Source organism: Sparus aurata, chromosome 6, assembly GCF_900880675.1.
Source record: "Sparus aurata chromosome 6, fSpaAur1.1, whole genome shotgun sequence".
Lineage (NCBI taxonomy): Eukaryota > Metazoa > Chordata > Actinopteri > Spariformes > Sparidae > Sparus > Sparus aurata.
In genome coordinates, this window is record NC_044192.1 from 32,799,911 (window position 1) to 32,820,171 (window position 20,261).

At 40.3% G+C, this 20,261-nt stretch overlaps 1 protein-coding gene across 4 annotated transcripts; it reads right to left on the bottom strand.

Moving 5' to 3' along the window:
* Positions 1-775: 775 nt before the first annotated feature.
* Positions 776-13,839, bottom strand: txnrd3 (thioredoxin reductase 3). Of its 4 annotated transcripts, none has more exons than XM_030420621.1 (17): positions 13,720-13,839; positions 13,466-13,634; positions 12,660-12,720; positions 11,646-11,755; positions 10,284-10,391; positions 9,973-10,045; positions 9,662-9,844; positions 9,441-9,583; positions 9,149-9,264; positions 8,391-8,616; positions 7,778-7,870; positions 6,833-6,909; positions 5,687-5,843; positions 5,094-5,201; positions 4,102-4,197; positions 3,852-3,986; positions 776-1,966 (listed from the first exon to the last, which is right to left on the bottom strand). In XM_030420621.1, exons 2-17 carry the CDS (start codon positions 13,580-13,582, stop codon positions 1,904-1,906), a joined length of 1,866 nt encoding a protein of 621 aa, XP_030276481.1. In that variant the 5' UTR covers positions 13,583-13,634; positions 13,720-13,839; the 3' UTR covers positions 776-1,903. The 4 variants fall into 4 exon arrangements, with proteins under 4 accessions (XP_030276481.1, XP_030276484.1, XP_030276483.1 ...); XM_030420624.1 differs by having other exon boundaries at positions 13,761-13,814; XM_030420623.1 differs by having other exon boundaries at positions 13,749-13,813.
* Positions 13,840-20,261: the final 6,422 nt, after the last annotated feature.

Sequence of the window (20,261 nt, forward strand, 5' to 3'; positions counted from 1 at the left end):
TCCTGAATCTTACAGCATATTCAGCAGCCCATATATATATATATATATATATATATATATATATATATATATATATATATATATATATATATATATATATATATATATATATATATATATATATATATATATATATATATTTTTTTTTTTTTTTTAGACTGCTTAGAGAGGCAGCAGGCATGTGATTGGTAAAACGTTGAGGGGTTGACTGCGACAACTCCACCATCATGATGGAAAGGAACATTATTATACAATAAAACATTGTCATAAGTAACAAAATGTAAGTGTCGTTGGGAAAAATGCCATCAAAAAATTAAACATTTTGAAAATGTTTTCAAATGATTCTGGAATTTAATTTTAATCATGAATTTTATGGCATTAGATTCATAATAGAAACCTCTTCAATTATCACACTTGAGCAGTTGATTGACATAAGTGAAATGCCATTATTTTTTTTTTAAATAATTTCACAATTTATAGGTTTATTGATATATTTTGCACAATGTACTTCATGATGTCTTATTTAGTATTGCACATTTCCCATTAGGCCACAGAGACCTAGTGTCAATGTAAAGTCTAAATCGGTGTAATGTTGTATAAAAATATAAATCAACAAATTTAATATCAACACTGTTCTTACATATAGTCCCCATTTACATAAACTGTTGGTTTATTACCAGAGGCTGAACAATTGCCCTGCAGAGACTTTATGGAAGGAAAGTCTGAGTTTAAGGATTCAGTTCAGTCTGAAAGTGAAAAAGTGATGAAGCCGATGGTGAATTAATTAATCCTTTATTCAATCTTGAAAGAAGTAATCTACAGTGGTTTGACACCAACAAACAAGTTGTTTATACAGATGACCAAAGTCACCTGTCATACTGTCCTCTAGAAGAATGAATATATCTTTTACATACACATAATGTAGAGGCAAACACCAAGATGCAACAAACAAGCATTAAATTAAATGAGTAAAAACAGGTGATGTTTTTTTTTAAAGACACCGTTCAGCTTGTATTTTCCATTCAATTCTACAACAAAAGTGTTGCAGCACATAAAGGTTTGAATGATCTGCATTTGTCAGCTCTTATCTCTCGGCAGACTTTTTAGATGAACGCTTTGGTAGAGATGATGGGTAAAAAAAAAAAAAGAAAAATCCTGGAGCCTCCACACAGCAAAGACAAATATTGACAGCAACATGTATACACCTGGTAAGAGGAATGTGTGGAATGAAGAAGGCTCAACATAAGAGACACAAGCACGCATACATACATACGCCAGATTAAATAACACGTTTCCATCACTAAGTGGAGTCCAGAGCTGTGCATCCATTCAAACCTGTTATGTGTGCCAATTTAAATCTGTCAATTTCAGTGTGTGCGCCATCTGTACACTGGGGCTGAATGAGAAGTGTTTGAAGTTGGGGGTTGGACGAAGGATTAGGGCCACCATCAGGAGCTTCTGCAGAGGGATATCGATCCTCACCCACCTCAGTATTTCAGGTTACGGGTCAGGACGTCACAAACAGCCCAAACACACACACATACTCTGCAGCAGTGTGTGTGTTGGTGCTCCTCTGAGAAAGACACACTGGTGGAGGCCAATAAAAAAAACCAGCAGAGTAACCCCGCTGTTCAGCCGGCTGCTCTCATATCAAAGTACCTCAGCCAGAGCCACAGACTCACATCCTCAGCTCTGACCTCTGCCAGTCACCTCTTAGCTCTCAGCAAGCCTGAATGAGTTATTTCACCGATTCAGGCCACGGTGTTAGTTCTGTCCTGAGAAACAACTGCCCTGTAAAGTGAGCAGCTGGATGTGAGGCTGAGCTTGGAGGTTGACTGGAAACTAAGATGATGTTAGGAGAGTCTAGTATGAGAGCAGCCCGCTAAACGAGCAGGGTTTAACCTCAGCAGCCGGCCTGGGTGATGTCTCCACCGGAGCTCTTGGTCACCTCCATGGTGGTAAAGATCTGTGGGTTAAGAGAAACACATGTCAGGCAGTGCAGCTTTATCTTGCAGCCATACAACAATCTGTTTAAGCTTCAGGAGCAAAGCACAAAACATTTTAAGGTTAAAGGGAATTAAACAATTCAAAAAAGGCTAAACTAATTGGTCAAATGAGGGCTATTCCATTTTTTGGCGTTTCAAATTATAGTTGAATAAAACAATATCTAACTTGGACATGGGCATGACATGGTTAAATGAACAGTGTCCAACACTTTGTTTCAAAATGGAAATGCAAGTAGTTTAAAACATCAAACAAGAGGCAATTGAGCAGCTTAATGTGCTGCAATTATCACCATACCCTATTAACATAATGAATGTGAAATGCTGAGACAGGTCTTTCATTAAGCTAATTAAAGAACAGCATGCACAACAGTAGCTGAAATTAAAATATTAACTCAGGTTAATAACAGAAAAAACTAAATATACTACAAGATACAACAAAGTCAGGCCTCTGAAACAGACATGTTAATACTTTAAGCCTCCGACTGTGGCTGCCCAGTTATATGTATTCTGATCAGACCTGTGTCTGGCACTGAAAATTAGACTCTAGAATTAGACTGGAAAACAAGCCAGGGAGCAGGAAATATTTTAACAGGAAGCAAGGGTTCATGACCTTTGCAAAGCTGATCAAAGTGCAGAGTGATTAAGATTTTTACTGCTTGTCCTACGGATACAGGCAGTGCAAATCTTTAAAATCAGCCTGAAGCATAAGGACAGGATATCTACAGTGCTTTGCAAAAGTATTCACCCCCCTTGAACTTTTCCACATTTTGTCACATTTTAACCACAAATGTAAATGTATTTTATTGGGATTTTATGTGATAGACCAACACAAAGTGGTGCATAATTGTAAAGTGGAAGGAAAAGGATGCATGGCTTTTTTTTTTTTTTTTAAAAACAAACAAAAAACAGAAAAGTGTGGTGTGCAAAAGTAGTTCAAGGGGGTGAATACATTTGCAAGGCACTGTACATGCATACACATGCTTTGTGTTTGAGTTCAACATGCAATTGCTAACAAGTATTTTGCTTTAAAGCATTTTCATTTCTTGCCTGCTCTTATTAGTGGTCAACAGAATACTGTAGCAACACACGGTAAAACAACTAACTAAAAATAAAAAACATCAAGGTTTTGGTAAGTTTGTTAAGTATTGGGGTAATTTTCACTGGTCTGGAGTGTAGTAGTCAGTCATCATTTTTGCCCTCAGATTAGTCCGATTCAAATTTGACAGTTCCATAGTTACATAAATTAAGACTATGTAAACCAAAAAAATTAGCCACCTCAGGCTAACACAGAACAACAGTCTATGGACAGTCATGCTAAAACGAATTGTCTTCTTCATGACTTGGCAGCTTGAATCTTTTAATGCTTTCATGCTGAAATGATACTTCACCAGCACATTTAGTGATGCCTACATCGCGAGAACGACAACCCAAACAGATAGTGTGATAGGGTGATGTCCAGATAGAAAAATCTGATCTGGTCACTTAGAAACAACAGTGCAGACAGTTTGTCTTAAAAATGTGATTTGAGACACAAATCTGATTTCCCTGCAGTCTGAACATAGCCTCAGAGCTATTTTCCATGGCAACAGTCAGTGAGCTTGTTTACATGTGCAGGGCACTAGTACTGTCATTAAGTCTTATCCTGATTTGAACCAAATTCAGGCTATGATTTTTATATGGAGTACAAGAAATCTGGTTTTTCATCAATCTATACACATGACTACAGTTTACAGGTTTCTTATCATCTGCCTGCACATGGGACTTCTCACATCACAACCATGATGTTCAGTACTAAAGAAGCTGTTAACATGCACCCTATGGCATCTAACAGAGTTGCCTTCTTACCTCAGCACAGGTTGGGTGGATGCCAATCGTGCCATCCAGCTGCTCCTTGGTTGCCCCACATTTCATAGCTGCCCCGAATCCCTGCGTCACCTCTCCAGCATTTGGACCCAGATAGTGGAAACCAATGACTCGATCCTACAGTGAGACAGGAACAAAACAATGTCATCATTCATGTAACATAAGGGTATATGGCGCTGGTTGCTAAAGGCTCAGAAATGATACAACAATGTTTAAGTAGCAACAATCTTACATTGTCAAGTTTATTGCAGATGATCTTGGCGTAGCATTTGTTGTTGTCTCTGTTGGGCAAAGTGAACTCCAGAGGCCAGAACAGACTGTGGAACACCTGAACACAGAGAACACAAACACAGTGAGGCGCTATTCCAGTGACAACAGCAATCACCTTTACTGTATTACCAATGACGCATTGAATGACAAATCTATTGTCTGCCATTTCTAAAGATCCTTAAAAATAACAAAACAAAGAGGACATTTTATTGTACAACTAAGTCTGCTGTCAACATCTGTCTGGGCGTACTGAGATTCATTACTGAAAAACGGTTATACTACTTTATTTTTCCTGGAACATTGACAAACATGCATGTATGAACATGTAGAATTGAATATCAGTGAAGTATAACTGAGACGTTCAGACTGCAAGCAGCAACTACAAGGAAACTTTCAGACAAAAACTAATCTTACTGGAAGAGTTCTGTAGCTCATTATATGTACCAAACCCAGGGGTGGAATGGAAAGTACTATAAACTCAAGGATTGTCTACAAGTACAAAATCAAGTTACTTGTACTTTAGTTTTTTTTTCCCCCCTGCCTCTTTACACTTATGAAGAGGATTTCTAACAATTAACTAAAGCTGTGAGATGAATGTAGAGAGTATGACTATACTAACATACATTTACTTTAGTAACAATTATTGGAGGACTTTTACTTGTAATAGTACTTTAATGGTGTAGTATTAGTATTTGAACTGAACTAACTCTAAATACTTACAATACGCCACTGAGCACACCTCAGCCTGGGCGAAAGCTTAAAAGTTTTACGAAGGTGACCAAATGAGAACTTTTAAATTAAGAAGAAATGCAACCAATATGTTTTACATTACAAGTCTTCATCAATCTTAGATATGCACTTTACTCTAGCCTGCCACGAGGTTCACAGTCAGGTGAACCAGATAGTTAATCAATAATTCAGATGAATGTGTGTGTGTGTTCGTGTGTGTGTTACCTCAATGTTCTCCTGCCCGTAGAGCTCAGTGGCTCTCTCCTCTGACAGACCACAGGCTCCGTACTCCAGTGGGGTGAACACAGTGGTGGGAACGTTGACATAGTCGCACTGCAAACACAGACAATTAATTACCGTTTGTGACGTGAAGGCGCCTGCTACCACATGTCACACAATATAGCAGTTCCAGTGTAGCCTATAAAATTAATATCACATCAGGTAGTTACATAAATGATTTATTGCACTTTGCAGGGTTTGTTTAAAAATCTTTGAATGTCAGTGGTTTTATTTGAGTTGTGACCCTGCACAACAAAACCAAATTTCACTCTGGCACACATACATTACAACAAAAGCAGCAAACTGCTTTTGAACATCATGAAAAGTTCAATGAAGACCACCTGTGTGATGAGTTGGATTTATATGCGCTTCAGTCTTTCATAGTCTATTTGTGCAATGTATAATTGTGATGGTTTGTTGCATCTAAACTTGACAGTAAGCAGCTCTACTTATTGTTAACATGTTAAAATCTAACATGCCGACAGGAAATCAGACAATTTGCATGTCTATATCAGAAGACTCTTGAAAAGGATACATACCTTGGCTTTTGAGCCTGCATAGAGGCGTCGTGCCAGCAGCTTGCCAGCCTGAATGGCTACAGGCGTCAGCTCCCACTTGTCTTGCAGAATGTCTCCAATGGCATAGATGTGGGGCACGTTGGTCTGCTCTTCATCATTCACTGGAATTTTTCCATTCCTGAAGGATGGCACAGAGAACAAGCATTACTTAATTTCAATTTCATGTTGTGTTTGAAGCTTGCATCCATTTTACCATACTAAATGCAAACCATTGTGAATAATATTCATCAATAATATACATCTTTACTCACTGTTAAGTTTTATTCCAGTTTGTTCTAAATATCGATCTATTTGGCCAAAGGAACAACAAGAACTCAACACCTCTATAGAAGCAACACAGGGCAGTCTATCATCACAAGGCAGAAATTCAATTAGGTGGGTGTAATGTCATGTTGGGCAGAAAGGAGAAACACAACTGTAGTAGTATTTCTTTAAGCCACGTTATATTCTACAGACAGGCTGATGGCCCCTGAACCCACGGCCCTATGACTGTGTATCGGCTTCATCTGAATACTACTTGGGTCATAAGACTGGGGCATATGACTCATGGAGCACTCTTTTAAGCCGACCTCATGGTGTCTTAATCCCTGTTTGCCTCATGGGCTGAATCATTCAGTCATTCACAAAACAGTGGAAAGAAAACATCTTCAAAGAAAAAGGGAATATTTTCTTTGTGCGATTTAAATAAATTATCAACTGCAAAACATACAATGTTTTTTGTTTTCTTTTTAACTCAAACATTCTTCTAACCTCAGCTCTGAAATCATAAATGGGCAGAGAATTAGACAACAGGAAATGTATTGACGGAAGGCATCCACCCAGATCAGAAAATGCAACATAATGACATTAGGAAAAGCTCTTACATTAAGATAATTGACTTTATGTTGCCGATACATCGTACAGGGCCTTTCTCATGTTGCTAACAAGACACCCCTCCTCTCTCAACCACATCCCCCGACGCAGTCACACACAACCCCTGCAGAGCACCATGGGGAGGCAATAACTGCTGAATCACCATGACTGTTCCCATGAGTCTTAAAGGCACAGGCCGCCCACATCGCATTGCATAAATGTATACAGAAATATACAATGAGCCAATAAACTTACTTGGGGTTGACTTTGACCCCTGCCTTGTCCAGGCCAATCTTGTCTGTGCATGCGTCTCGGCCCACTGCTATCAATACCTGAAGAACAAGGAAATGGCTTGCTGAGTTTAAAGGAAGTCGTTGCTGGTGTTTTATTGACACATGGATGACTCAATGTAGGCTGGAGACAAATGCACGTAACAAGAGAAAAGAAAAACATTCTGCACCAAAGGAATGTCAAAGTTTGTTTGAACAAACGTGATGATTCATGCTGACATTCAGATTGTAAGAGTTCGACAACCAAATTAAATCACAATCTGAAACATCACATTTATGTTTGTCCAGATGTGGCCAATAGAAACAGACACACAAAATGCTATCAATTCTGAAAAATCTGTCATATCAATAAATTGTGACATATTTTAAATTTTTAAATATTTTCCCAAATTATTTCTGAATTGTTCCAAATCAGCTCATTATTTTTTTTATGTCATTTCATACATCAATTTACCATAACAGAGTTTAATAAAAGGTTTAATTTTATTCACTCTCAGCCAATTATATATCCCCTGCCTCTCAACAAATGGTACCAGATTCAGTTCTGAAAAAAACAATTTCTATAATGAATATCCAATTGTTATAAATAATAAATCCAAATAATTAAAAGGAAACATTTCTTCAATTACACCACACATTGTTAGTTAATATTTTTTTCCACCGTTTATTCAAGTGATTACTTATTTAAAAAAATATTTTTTATGCATTTCATTTTGAATACTTACAAAACTGTCCCCGAAAGAAACTCAGTCCCAACGCGTCAAATAATGATGCTCTGGGTTTCCCAAATCATCAAAAACTGATGCTTTGTGACGTAGGATGGGTCGGCCACCCCCCCAAAGCATCAGTTTTTGACGAGCACCTTTAAAACATTGAGAGTTTAGTGAAGAACGAACTGATCAGTACATACGGTGTTGTACTCTCCCTCGATGATCTCATCGGTCTCTGTGGACTTGGCTGTCACCTTCAGCTTGCCAGGAGTGCCTGCTTCCAGCTCTTCCACCTGACACACACAGATGCAGGAAAGTCAGTTTGTGCTTTTGTCAAATGTCTAGCTTGACAGATCAAATTTTTGATGCAAGATGCTACGACTACAAATCTGATACTGTACAATAACACACAGATCCAAGTCATCAGAAAACCTATTGCCTTGTTACCAATGAATTGTTTACAATTTCCAATCCTTTTTAAAATTGTCAAATAAAAAAAAAAACTTTAACTCTTTATCCAGCAATGCTATGTGGCATAAATGACTGAACTGGACTTTGATACATGAGATACATGTTATGAGATAAATGTTATGAGATATATAAAGTTTTTATGTGTTTTACTTATACCTTTATATATAGATATAGATATAGATATATAGATATAGAGAGATAGATATAGATAGACCTTTTAGAACATGTTTTTGTTTCAATGAGTGCCCAATAAAGGGTTAAGCACATACTGTAATTTTGAATGGCCCCATCCACTTCTACTGCAGCTATAAAAATGCGTTAGCGCTTCCACTCAACACCCACCTTTACAGGGACATATTTGCGGAGGAACTTTACACCGTGCTCCTCCATGTGTTCACCAGCACGGTTGGCCATGTCCTGGTCGAAGCCTCTCAACAGGATGGACCGCACCATGACGGTGACATCGAGACCAAGGCCAGCCAGGAAACCACCGCACTCCAGAGCCACGTACGATGCCCCAATCACCAGGGTCTTTCCCGGACAGTAAGACAACGAGAAGAGGTCATCACTGGTGGACAAACACATAGGAGGACAAACACAGCAGGGGTAAAACATAAAACAGATACTCTTTGGGTTCAAACCTCCAAAATGAACCATGTCCATACACTTCCTCTTAACAACAAATATGCCTCTATAGGACAAAAAGCTAAATGTTGTCCACACAGAAGTGCCCAGGATGGGGCTGTGTCTCATGTCACACAACAACCTTTGGTTTGAGGATCTGTGGGACCAAGTAAGCAGCATGAGATGATTTGTATGTTGCCAAGGCAGCATAATAACCAGCGACACCTGAGGATAATGCTGTATACCATTTAGACAGCTGGGAGATTCATGAATGTCATAAAGCAATGCTGCCTGTGAAGGATAATACAAGAGTCCATACCATTAAAGGGCATGTTTGTGTTATCAGAGATCACATTGGCCTGATATGCCTCTTTGAACATTTGCTGAAAACACAATCCAATCTAAAAATGAGTTCTGGTTGAAGGGTCCAGTGCACAGCATGTCATCCAATCAGGCTAATGGCACTGTACCCTCACCTGGTGATGCAGTACTCCCGGTCTCCAGGGATGCCCAGGTAGCGTGGCCTCTCGCCTGTAGCCAAAATGAACTTAGCCGCTGTGTAAAATGTCTCCTTCCCTCGTTTGTTTGTTGCCTGTCAGCAAATAAACACTTGTTGAAGCAGGTGCTACAATATGCAATATTTAAAACTGTCACAACAGGTTAGACAACGTTTCAAAGCACACAGTTTATCAAGATTAGCGAAGAGTTTGGTGTGACAACTAGGCGAGTGAGACACTGAAATGTCCTATATTACGAGCAGTCATTTACCTTGATTTTGTGTGGTTCAATGAACTCTGCGTAGGCATTGACATAGTTGACATTCTTGTCTCTCAGTGCCACCCTGTAGCCCCAGTTCAATGAGCCGATGTAGTTGTTCACCGCCTCCTTCATCGTGTTCCAGTTGTGTTTCACTGTGTAGATAGATGTCCATCAGTTGAATCAGAAGAAAGACAACAAGTGACTACTGAAGAGGCTTGCCTCTGATTTACCACAGGGAGCTGTTCCGATGTCCCCCCTTCGTGACCTTCTGGGTCGCTGCTCTGAGCGCTCACCTGTCTCGTCAAACTCCCAGCCAAACTTGCGCGCGTCCTGCATTGCCGTGCTGAGCAAGGCCGTCTGGTGCATCAGTTTCTTGGGAATGCAGCCCACATTCACACATGTTCCACCTAGACCTGTTCACCACAGCAGGACACATTAACACCACATGAATATGATCACTAACCAACCAAATTAGATTTAAATAAATGCAGCATCACATGTACAGTATGTAACTAGGTATCCTGAAGTGGAAGTATCTTACCCCAGCTGGTTCCCTTTGGTGTGGGCACAACATAGTCCAGTACCATGACCTTCTTCCCCAAATTAGCAGATTCCTGTTGCCAACAAAGTTAATGTTACTGCGACATTGCGTAATTCTGGGATTTACTAAACATATAGCTGCAGTCTGTCTGCAACTGGAAACAGTTAATGGTTCAAACATAAGTGTGGTTACTGATTACAGCATTACAACATTAGCTTTTGTTTCATTCTGAGTCTCTGCAAAGCACAGAATTGCACAACAGTCACTACAATAAGCTTCAACAAGTTTCACTATGTATGTGTTGCTGTTACCTTTGAGCAGGCGAGGCCTCCAGATCCTCCTCCAATGACGATCAAGTCGTAGTCATAAGCTTCATTTTCTCCGCTTAATAGCTGCTGCAAGCTACCGTCTTTATGTGCCTAACAGAAACATTCACACAATATTAGTATCAATGTACATCTTATGTACATTATTGTGTAGTGAGCTTGTAGCCATTGTCACAGATTCTGCCTTTTTCTCTACAGGGACCCATCCAATTCTAGGGGCAGTTTCCTGAACCAACATTTCAGCCCTGCTCCGGATGAGGTACTAAATTCAAATCCCAGGTTTTTTCAGGCCTTACATAAACACTGATGGCTTGTTTCAAAATGCAAAGTTTCCCAGTAATTTTCAGGTAGTCCTGGTCTTTTCAAAAGCATGCAATATTTCCAGTAGTGAGCTTTTTTACCACAGGTAAGACACTCTTACAATACTGATATTTAAAAAGGTCTCCACATGGAAGAGGTTGGAAGAGAAATGCTACTGCAACTTTCTCCATTGTTGTCTGAATGGCAATCAGCATAGTAGCTCACTGATCAGAGAGTAAAAATTCAAATATTTGTCCTAGTTTCACCGTATTGTGTAAATGTTTCAACAACTGAAAACCAAAAAACATGTTGGTCTGTAAAACAAACAAAGCAGAACCTTGGTGCCTGCCCTGTTCTGATTATAGGAGGCTCCAGGTTACAGATTGCGAGGTTCCTGTAATGGGAAAGAGCCAACAGTTTTTAGAGATGTAATTAAAAATGTTTAAGTTATTGTGCTGCCCCATTCAATGTTTTAAAGTCATGAAAACGTGAAACAGCAGTTTACCACAACATCAACATAACCTGCTGCTGCATATGCACTTCATAAGTAGGTTTGCCTGCCCATGTAGCCATATACTAGTGTAGCTGTTGTCTGTACAAAGACAAAAGAGTCCCCTCCATCCTCCTTGATCACCACACCTCAGAGGGCATTATCACTGTAACAGTCTTCTCATGTTTCCACTATTTGCTTGCAGGTAACATTCATGACTCACTGGTATGTTCTCTTGGCACACCTAGATCTTTTTGGTTACATACCTTTCCTTTCATGCTGTGTCTGCTGTGACAACGCTCTATGTATATTCTTTTTCTGTGGTTAAGACTGAAGTCATTGTTCACATCGTAATTCACAAGTCCTTTCAATGCAAATCAAAAAAACTTTGATTGCAACTTGAGCCACACAGGCTTGTTTGTACACAGCCACGGGTATCTGAGCAAGCCACTTCATCGAGCAACATCTCATGGCGATCGTGTAACACAAGATTGTTGAGCACTAAAGAACTAACTCCCCACAAGACAGTCAATTATTGACACACACTTGTTCCTCACCTTCAGTGTGTTGTCACAGCCACCAAGGTGTGTCTTGTTGATGAAGACATTCGGAACAGTTTTCTGTCCAGTCATCTCAAGCAGCATCTCCTGGTAGTTGGTTCCTTCCTCTGGACAGAAGAGTTCGTCTTGTTTAGGTTCAAGTTTTTGTTGATTACAAATACACGCACATGATACTGAATACATTAAAATGCAAATTGTATACAAAAAGAGTAAAAAAGGGGAAGCATCGGAGGAAATGTTTACACCAAGTTCATCATTTTCACACATCAGCAAAACGTACAAGTCTCTTTCTGTGTCACCACCATGGCCACTTATAAGTACAAAGAGTGTCTGTGTTCAAACAGTCAAATACATACTAACATTTCTATGTAGTCAGCTAGACACACAATGCAATGTTGTTATTGTTACCTGTAGTTCAATATTCCTACTATTCCTCACTCTGTTGTTATGAGTGTCCTGTTTTATCAGTTTTGGTCTCCAGTTGTGGCAAGAAACACGTCAGTTCTAACAGGTTGCTCAAAGCCAAATTTGGCATGCCGACTTTGTCTTACAACTGTTATGAACTTAAACCTTTATGTAATTTTCTGTCAAGTTTTATCTTCTTAATGATGATTAAGCCTCAGCATCCCTATATATTACCTGCAGCTGCAACTGTGACAGAAATAACCCAGAGCAGAGAGGTTGGAGTTTACTGAGATATGGCACAGGGCCAAGATATCTTTGGTGAGTGACTCAGCATGTTTTGTGCTGCTGCAAAGTGAGATCGCAGCACAGTCTGGGGTGGCACAACATCCCCAGTTGTTGTGGATACGAAGGCATTTTATACTGACAAATTACTGAATGGTTTGTAACACAGGATTATGTAGTTTTAAGCGTGGATGAGGACATCTGTGCGTGTTAATGTACAGCATTTGTGTTCATATACTGCTTATAAAAATTATAAATGGGGTGGTTAAAATGTATAATTATTATAATTTACACACACACACACACACACCAAATCAGTCTTACCCATTAGATCCAACTCCACCACATTACACTCGACTTTCAGCTCTTTGAACAAATCCTTCACCTAGAAAGAAACAGATATGAAAAATAATTAGTCTATTTCTTCAGTGACATGGTTCATGGTCCCCGAATACAAAAGACACCAACATGACTCGGAAGATTCCTTCACTATGAGCAAAAGATTAACAAAACATTGCTTTAATGGCAGATCGTTACTCCACAGCCATCTTCTTAATGAGTCATAAAACATTGCTTTGTTCCAGTAAAGTCACATAACCCTGCTAGCTGTTCAAAGCTAACCTCCTCTGTGTGTGACTTGTGTTGGCGAAAGACAGAAACTTCATACAAGAGCACACATGACAAATGTTGGAACTTCAGACCAAAACAAGAGCTCGTCTGTGATCAGGATGTGTGCTAAATTGACTCTTGGTCTTAGACCTGAGGTCTTATGAGGCGTTAAGTAAGCTATAAACTATAATGTTGTACCGGTAACTTTTCGACCACATTTAGATAAACAGCCAACACATTTATGACTTAAATTAGTACAGTTATTTTTAATGATATATTCTTCACACAAGGTCAGCCTTGGTGAATTTCCGCTAAGCTTCTCGGCGTGAATTGTTTCTCGTTCTGGATGACTTACAGTAACTCTTAGTATTCAGGCTCTGACGAACTGAAGGCGCAGGCTGGGTAACGCAGCAAGGACAAACCAGCAATTAGACCGAGCCCGTGTACTTCGCGGGAGAAGATGGAAGTTTCCGACCGGCACAAGCGAGGTCCCCCCCTCTTCGACAAAATGAGTACCTTACCTTAACACAATATGGACAGTAGCTCTTACTGAAGACCAACACTTGATTGGAGTCAATAAGATCTTGTATCCGAGTTTTGAGTTCATTCTTCCCGGTATCATTTTCGATGGGAGGCATTTTCAAGGTATTTCCGTCCGCCTGCGCAAGGCAAGCTTCGACAGACAGCGGACTAGAGAATGAGGGAAAAAACGAAATTAAACCGCACCAACTCTCTCTTGGTAAATGTATGAACGAATGTCTCTCTATACTATTACCAGGAGAAAATGCTATAAGGAGGACAAACCGGCGGTCTGACCTCGGCTGCTCTCCCTCCGCTGTCAGCAGATAGTGTACCGACCGCGCCAAACGCCTTTTACCATCTCTTGTGTCACTGCTTTGGGTGCGCTCGATCAGAGTCGCCCTGTTCCACGGTTATTACGTTGCTCGTCATTGACAACAGGAAGAACTCCGCCCGCACGCTCAGCCCTTTGCATCAAAACGCGCCTACCTACAAAAACGTCACAGGGTTGCCTATTTACATGCCGTAACTGGGTAAAATAATAATTATATAATGTAAAGATTACAATAATAATACATCATTATCAGACGCGTGTTTAAATACAAAATGTAGACCCGCTAGTATAATGGGGCGGCGATAACAGAAATAAGAGGACCTACAAGCGCCTCTGGAATACGGGTAATTCCAAATTAAGAAAGAAGTGAAGCGAAGAAAAGCATCGCAGTATTAATATTGACAGCAAGATAAGATAAAGTCGATGATTTAAAGTTTTCTCGCTCTGATTCCAGATTTCGATCTCTAAGTAACCTCTACTTGTCTGTGTTGGTCCATGAGAATAGTTGGTTATCCAGCGCCGACTGCTGGTGAAAGTAGATATGACAAGTAACAGTACAGGTGCACTGTCCCCGTATAATTTACTAAAAGGCCTAGTCAATAGTCAGTGGCGTGCACAGGTAGACACTAGGTGGTGCTAAAGCACCTGCCCCCTGCCCTCTGGACTAAGCAAGTGCCCTTTTGAAAGTTCGGTGTTTTTTTTGGGTTTTTTTTTGTGGCCCATGCTGACATGATCATCTATAAGTGCTCGTCGATTAAAAGCGTGTGATAATAATGCCCCAATTAATATTCCCTCCACCCCCCACCCCACCCGCACACACCTCTGTCAACGTGAACGCGCAGAGCGGACACAAACGGAGGCGCGTTGTAGTAGCAGACAGTGCACAGCTGCAGCCCAAACACACCTCCTCCCCTGCCCACCAGCCGGGTAACACATAAATGAATCGAGTCGAGTGTGTTGTTTGCCCCTAAGTAATAGATATGACGTGATGATGACCACCGGTAGAGTTTGTCATTGTTATCCTACAGCATGTGAATCTACCAGTATACTTACTTAAGATGAATATTTAGTAGGCTATTGTGTAGGTTTACATTAGGCGACATAATTAACACTTGCAGTAATTTATTTGCTAAATGACAAACAGGCAATTCCCAATTGCCTGCAGAAAAAGTAGCCCTGTGCCTTGTTGAAATATAACCAAACAGTCTTATTCATATTGTTGGTCTCTTTTTATTTACCAATTCCAGCATAATGCCTAGAAAGGAGAGGATAAGAAAGGAAAAAGAAAGGGAGCTACAGCAGGCAGCCCAGGGGAGCAGCTCTCTGCTCTCCTGGATAAAAGCATCCACAAGCAGCAAGGAGGAAGAGGAAGATGAAGATGAAAGGTCAGAGTCAAGAGTCATGTTCACTGTTTAGGGCATTTTAAAGATCAGATTTTAAAGTTGAACTGTTCTTCTAATTTTACTGAAATATCTTAAAAGCTGTCCACATTTTATTTTAACTACACAAAGTGGTTTGGCTGTACTAAATTAGGCATTAAGCTATTTTAGCTAATTATATTATTTTGTACCAACAAGTTATTTCTATGTTAAAAGACTTGCAGTAATCTTGTATTTACCTTAATAGGCTATATTCAACCTTAAAAAATAGGCTATTACGAAAACTATTATTATTCTATTCTAGGCAGCTACAGCAGGGAAGCAGTAGGCATCTGCCAGCAAAGAAGTTGAGATAGATGAATCTCCAGATTCATCTACAGATAAAGCAGAGTCCATAGCAGCACCAAGTCTATGCACAGTTACAGAATCAGAAGTGCTGTCTGATGACCAAAATGAGGGAGAACAAGAAAAGGCATGATGTAGCAGCTGTATGTGAAAGAGATGACACAATTAAAAAGATAGCAGCTATGCAATATCCAACAGATCCTTCACATGTTGAAACATTTAATATCAAGTGTGATGACAGCTACATTTCAATGTGCTGCAGCGTTGGCCCATGTCAACCAGACATGCCTTACCCAAAAAATGCCGAGGGGCGGTCATTCCAGAAACAATGGCTTTCTGGAAATGTGTGGCTGGAATACTCTCCCACTGCTAATTCAATCCACTGTTTTAGTTGTCGCCTTTTCCTCACTGAAGAAAAGTGTAAAAACAGAACAGCGTGGACAACTGATGGCATAAGAAAGTGGAACACTGCTCTTGAAAAAATCAAGCAACACTCCATCACAGAGATGCACATGACAACCATGGTTAGATGGACACATTTCCAAAAAAAAGGCTCTCCAGTCTGCATTTGACGTTTCAGATGTAAAGGGGGTGGAGCTTAGAGAGCGAGAGAGGCAGGCAAATAGAGAAATCCTGACAAGATTAATTGATCTTACAGTGTATCTTGCACGTCAGGGACAAGCATTCCGAGGTCATGATGGGAGCAAGTCCGGTAACAACCGTGGAAACTTCCTCGAACTGGTGGATGAGTTTTCCCGTCATGACAGTGTGCTGAATATACATATGGAAAAAGTTGCCAAAGTTAAAGTCACCAAGACAAGGCCCCAGGTGTCACTGCTTTCTAATAGAAGCCAAAATGACATAATTTCAGCACTTGGTACCCACATCAGGAGGGAGATGCAAAGTGAAATAAAAGAGGCTGAAATGTACTCCATCCTACTTGATGAAACCTCTGATGTTTCACACAAAGAACAAGTGTCATTTGTTGTGCGATATTTTCATCATATGCAAATAAAGGCGAGATTCATTGAGGTGTGCAATGTTGATACAACTACAGGCCAGGAGCTGGAGAATACTGTGTTCTCGCTTCTGCAGAAGAATGGCCTAGAGCTGAAGAATATGTAAGGCCAAGGCTACGATGGAGCAGCCAACATGAGTGGTATGCATAAAGGTCTTCAAGCCAGAATACGTGCACACAATGAGAAGGCCCTCTATGTGCACCGCAAGGCACACTGTCTCAATCTGGTCCTAGTGGAAGCGTCAAAGTCCAACAAGAATTTTGTGACATTTTTCAACCTTGTGGAGAAATTGTATGCCTTTTGCACAGGCTCCCCAAAGCGCCATGCTGCCTCGGTGAAATGGCAGGAGTCCCTGTATCCTGGACAGCGTGTTATGGAACTCCAGCAGCTGTCAGATACCCGATGGGCTTGCAGGGAGAAAGCACTGAAGGCCCTTCAGAGAAATCTGAAGGCTATTTTGAAGCTCCTTGATGGCATCAGTGACAGCGACCCACCTAACCTGGCCCGGGGTGATGCTCAGATGTACAGAAATGCCATCAACTTCATGTTTATTCTCTGCCTGGAAATTGCCACCCCAGTGTTCGAAGTCACTGCTATGGCATCAGATTCTCTGCAGGAAGAACGCTTGGACCACTCCACTGCCTCCAAGGTAATTGATGGTGTGCTTCACACATTGCAAACCATGAGGTCTGAGGAGAAGTTTGGGGAAATATTTGGATATGCATCAGAGAAGGCAGAGAGTCTCGACATCCCATTACCTACTGTAGTGCCTGGTCAGGAGAGGAAACGGAAAGTGCCAGTGCGTTTCCAACACAGCCCAACAGTGTCTCAAGTAGGTGCTCAGTTTGAGTCTGTGGAGGCATACTTCAGGAGTAGTGTGTATTTCACCTTTCTGGATACTATGACTGAGGAGCTAAACAGGAGATTCAAGGGGGACAACACTGGAAGTCCCACTGCCAGAATCATTCAGTCCTTCCACTCCTTAACTGTACATGCCAACTGGGTAAGCATGCCAAATGCAGAAGCCAAGGAAGCTGTCCACATTCTCTGTGATTTCTATGGAGAAGACGAGGACCAGCTGAAGACAGAACTAAAGGTGTTCCACTCCAGCTTTCCTGCAAAAGACCTCAAAGAAATATTTGCCATACTGAAGGAAAACAGTGGGCAGCTCCTCTTTCCTGCCTTTGTGAAAATGATACAAATCTATGCAACATTGCCAGTGACAACTTGCCTCTGTGGAGAGATCATTTTCAAAGCTGAAAATCATCAAAAACAAACTAAGAAAGTCTGTGTGGAGAAGAACGACTCTCTGACCTTCTCCTGCTTGCCATAGAGAAAGACATCCAGGTAAATCATAGTGAGGTCATCGGACTCTTTAAAGACATGGCACCAAGGAGGATGCTGCTTTAGAGAGTGGTAACGCTCACTCTTCACTCCTCACTTCAAAATGACACTTTGTACACTTCTTTTGTTCTGACAGGGGAAAAAGAGTACACTAATCTATCATTGTAGCTTGTAACTCGCTTAAAACCTCTCCGTGTGCGTTCACTCCAAAGAACTAAAACAATAGTGATTGACTGATCAGTGCTATAGTGTGAAACTGTACCAGTTCAAAGGTCAAGTAATTTTATTAAGATATTGACATAAATAAATATGCAATTACATTCAACATGTGCCCGTAATGTTTATTTATTTTTTTAAATCTCACGCTGCCATAATAAGGCAGCCGTCAGTTCTACATGCCGCATAAAGTGCCCTTATTTTTCACTGAGCACCTGCCCCCCAAAATGTCTGTGCACGCCACTGTCAATAGCTCTTCTAATGTAGGCTATTCCCGTGATCGTTTTAATATTGTAAAACAGACTAATCTTGAGACACTGTAGGGCCGACAGGCCTGAGTGTAGCCTACTTAGGAATACTTTCCCATCAAATCAGTGTCAGTTCACTGTGGCATAGTATGTGTCTACAGTAATCTGTTTGCCGTCACTCAAAATAGTCAAATAAGTAAAAACAAGAGAGGGAAAGAGGGCTCTCCAGCAACTCACAAAAAATAGATAAATAAAAAAGATCAAATCAAAGCAGCAGAGGCAGAGATATTCTGAGTTTTAGTCCCTAATATTGGTCAAGCTCTCAAACTTTCAGGATCCTGCACGCCCACAAAGCGTCTTATGTTAGACGTCACACCCAGTCCGCAACACCGGCTTTCAATTAAAATGTTAGAGTATCATTCCAAAAATTGAGATAACCCCGATGACATCATCAGATCAAAATGTACCATTTCCTTCAGACCCAAAGAAGTCGTTATGCTACCGGTTTACATGCTGAGAAGCACGCCACATGACAAGTAGCCTAAAAAAGATATATGTGTAAAATTGGAAGAGAACCCCTTTAAAATTATAAATACATACAATTATCATGTGAACTAATCTTTACTTATTGGTTGTATTTGTTCTTTAAATAATTAAAGTTGACAAGATAAACAGATAAAGACACATGCACGCACGCATGCACACACACACACACACACACACACACACTACCAAACTTAAATTAGCTTTGTGTCTCTTTGTGGTTGCCTTATATCTCTTTTGGTCATTTTCCATTACCTTTTCTAATCATCCTCTGTGTGTGTGGTTTATTTAATGTCAGTTTGGTCTCTCTGTGGTTGGTACAAACTGGCATGGTGCATGCACGGCCCAGGACAGGAAGACTCTACAGTGGTTGATTAAAACTGCACAGAACATCATTGGTACCAAGCTACAGAGCATCAGTGACGTCGGTAAAATGAAGTCTCTGCACAGAGCCCGAAGGATACTAAAAGACAACACCCACCCCAGCCACAGTCTGTTCACCCTGCTGCCATCTGACAAAAGATACAGAAGTATCTGCTGCCGTGCCACCAGACTGCAGAGCAGCTTCTTTCCCCAGGCTGTGCGACTCCTCCGTTCGTCATCAACACTCCATTGTCTAAAATAGATGAACTTAAAGGACTCAAACACTGTTTTGTTTTTTTAAATCCTGAAGATAAATATACCTTGTACATTGTCCTGCCATCTTGCATTCCTTCCGTCTGAGATGGATGTATGTCTTATATGGTCCTTTTCTGTCTCTTAGTGTTTATTTTGTTTCTATTTTGGTCATTTTGCAACCTTTTTTGTAATCGTTCTCTGCGTGGAATGGATGAATGTCTTTTGATGGTTGTTTTGTGTTTCTTTGTATTCATTTTGTGTATCTTTGGTGTAATATCGGTCTCTTTATGGTTACTTTGTTCATAGTTTGGTCATTCTGCACCCTTTTTTGTAATCCACATCTGTGTGTGATGGCTTGTCTTTCTATGGTTGTTTTGTGTCTTTAAGTAGCTGTTTTGTGGCTTCTTGTGGTCATTTCTCTATCTTTGTGGTTGGTTTGTGTCAAGTGAACTGTAGGCCTAATCCTTTCATTTACAAATCTACATTCTTTTAAAACCCAAACAGGGAGTGGATTTTCCACTATATTTACACATACATGTTTTTCAGTCAATACCATAATCTAAATTATTGTTTCAGGTTTTTAGGGCACAGGTTCAATCAGTAAAGCTTTGATTTCTTTGGTACTTTACTAAAAATGTTCATCCTTAAGCACTTTGAGTGGCCTTGTGTCTGAATTGTGCAATACAAATAAACTTGCTCAGAATCAGAAAAGAAAGATCACAAGTGATTTTTTTTATGCCGAAACAAACTAA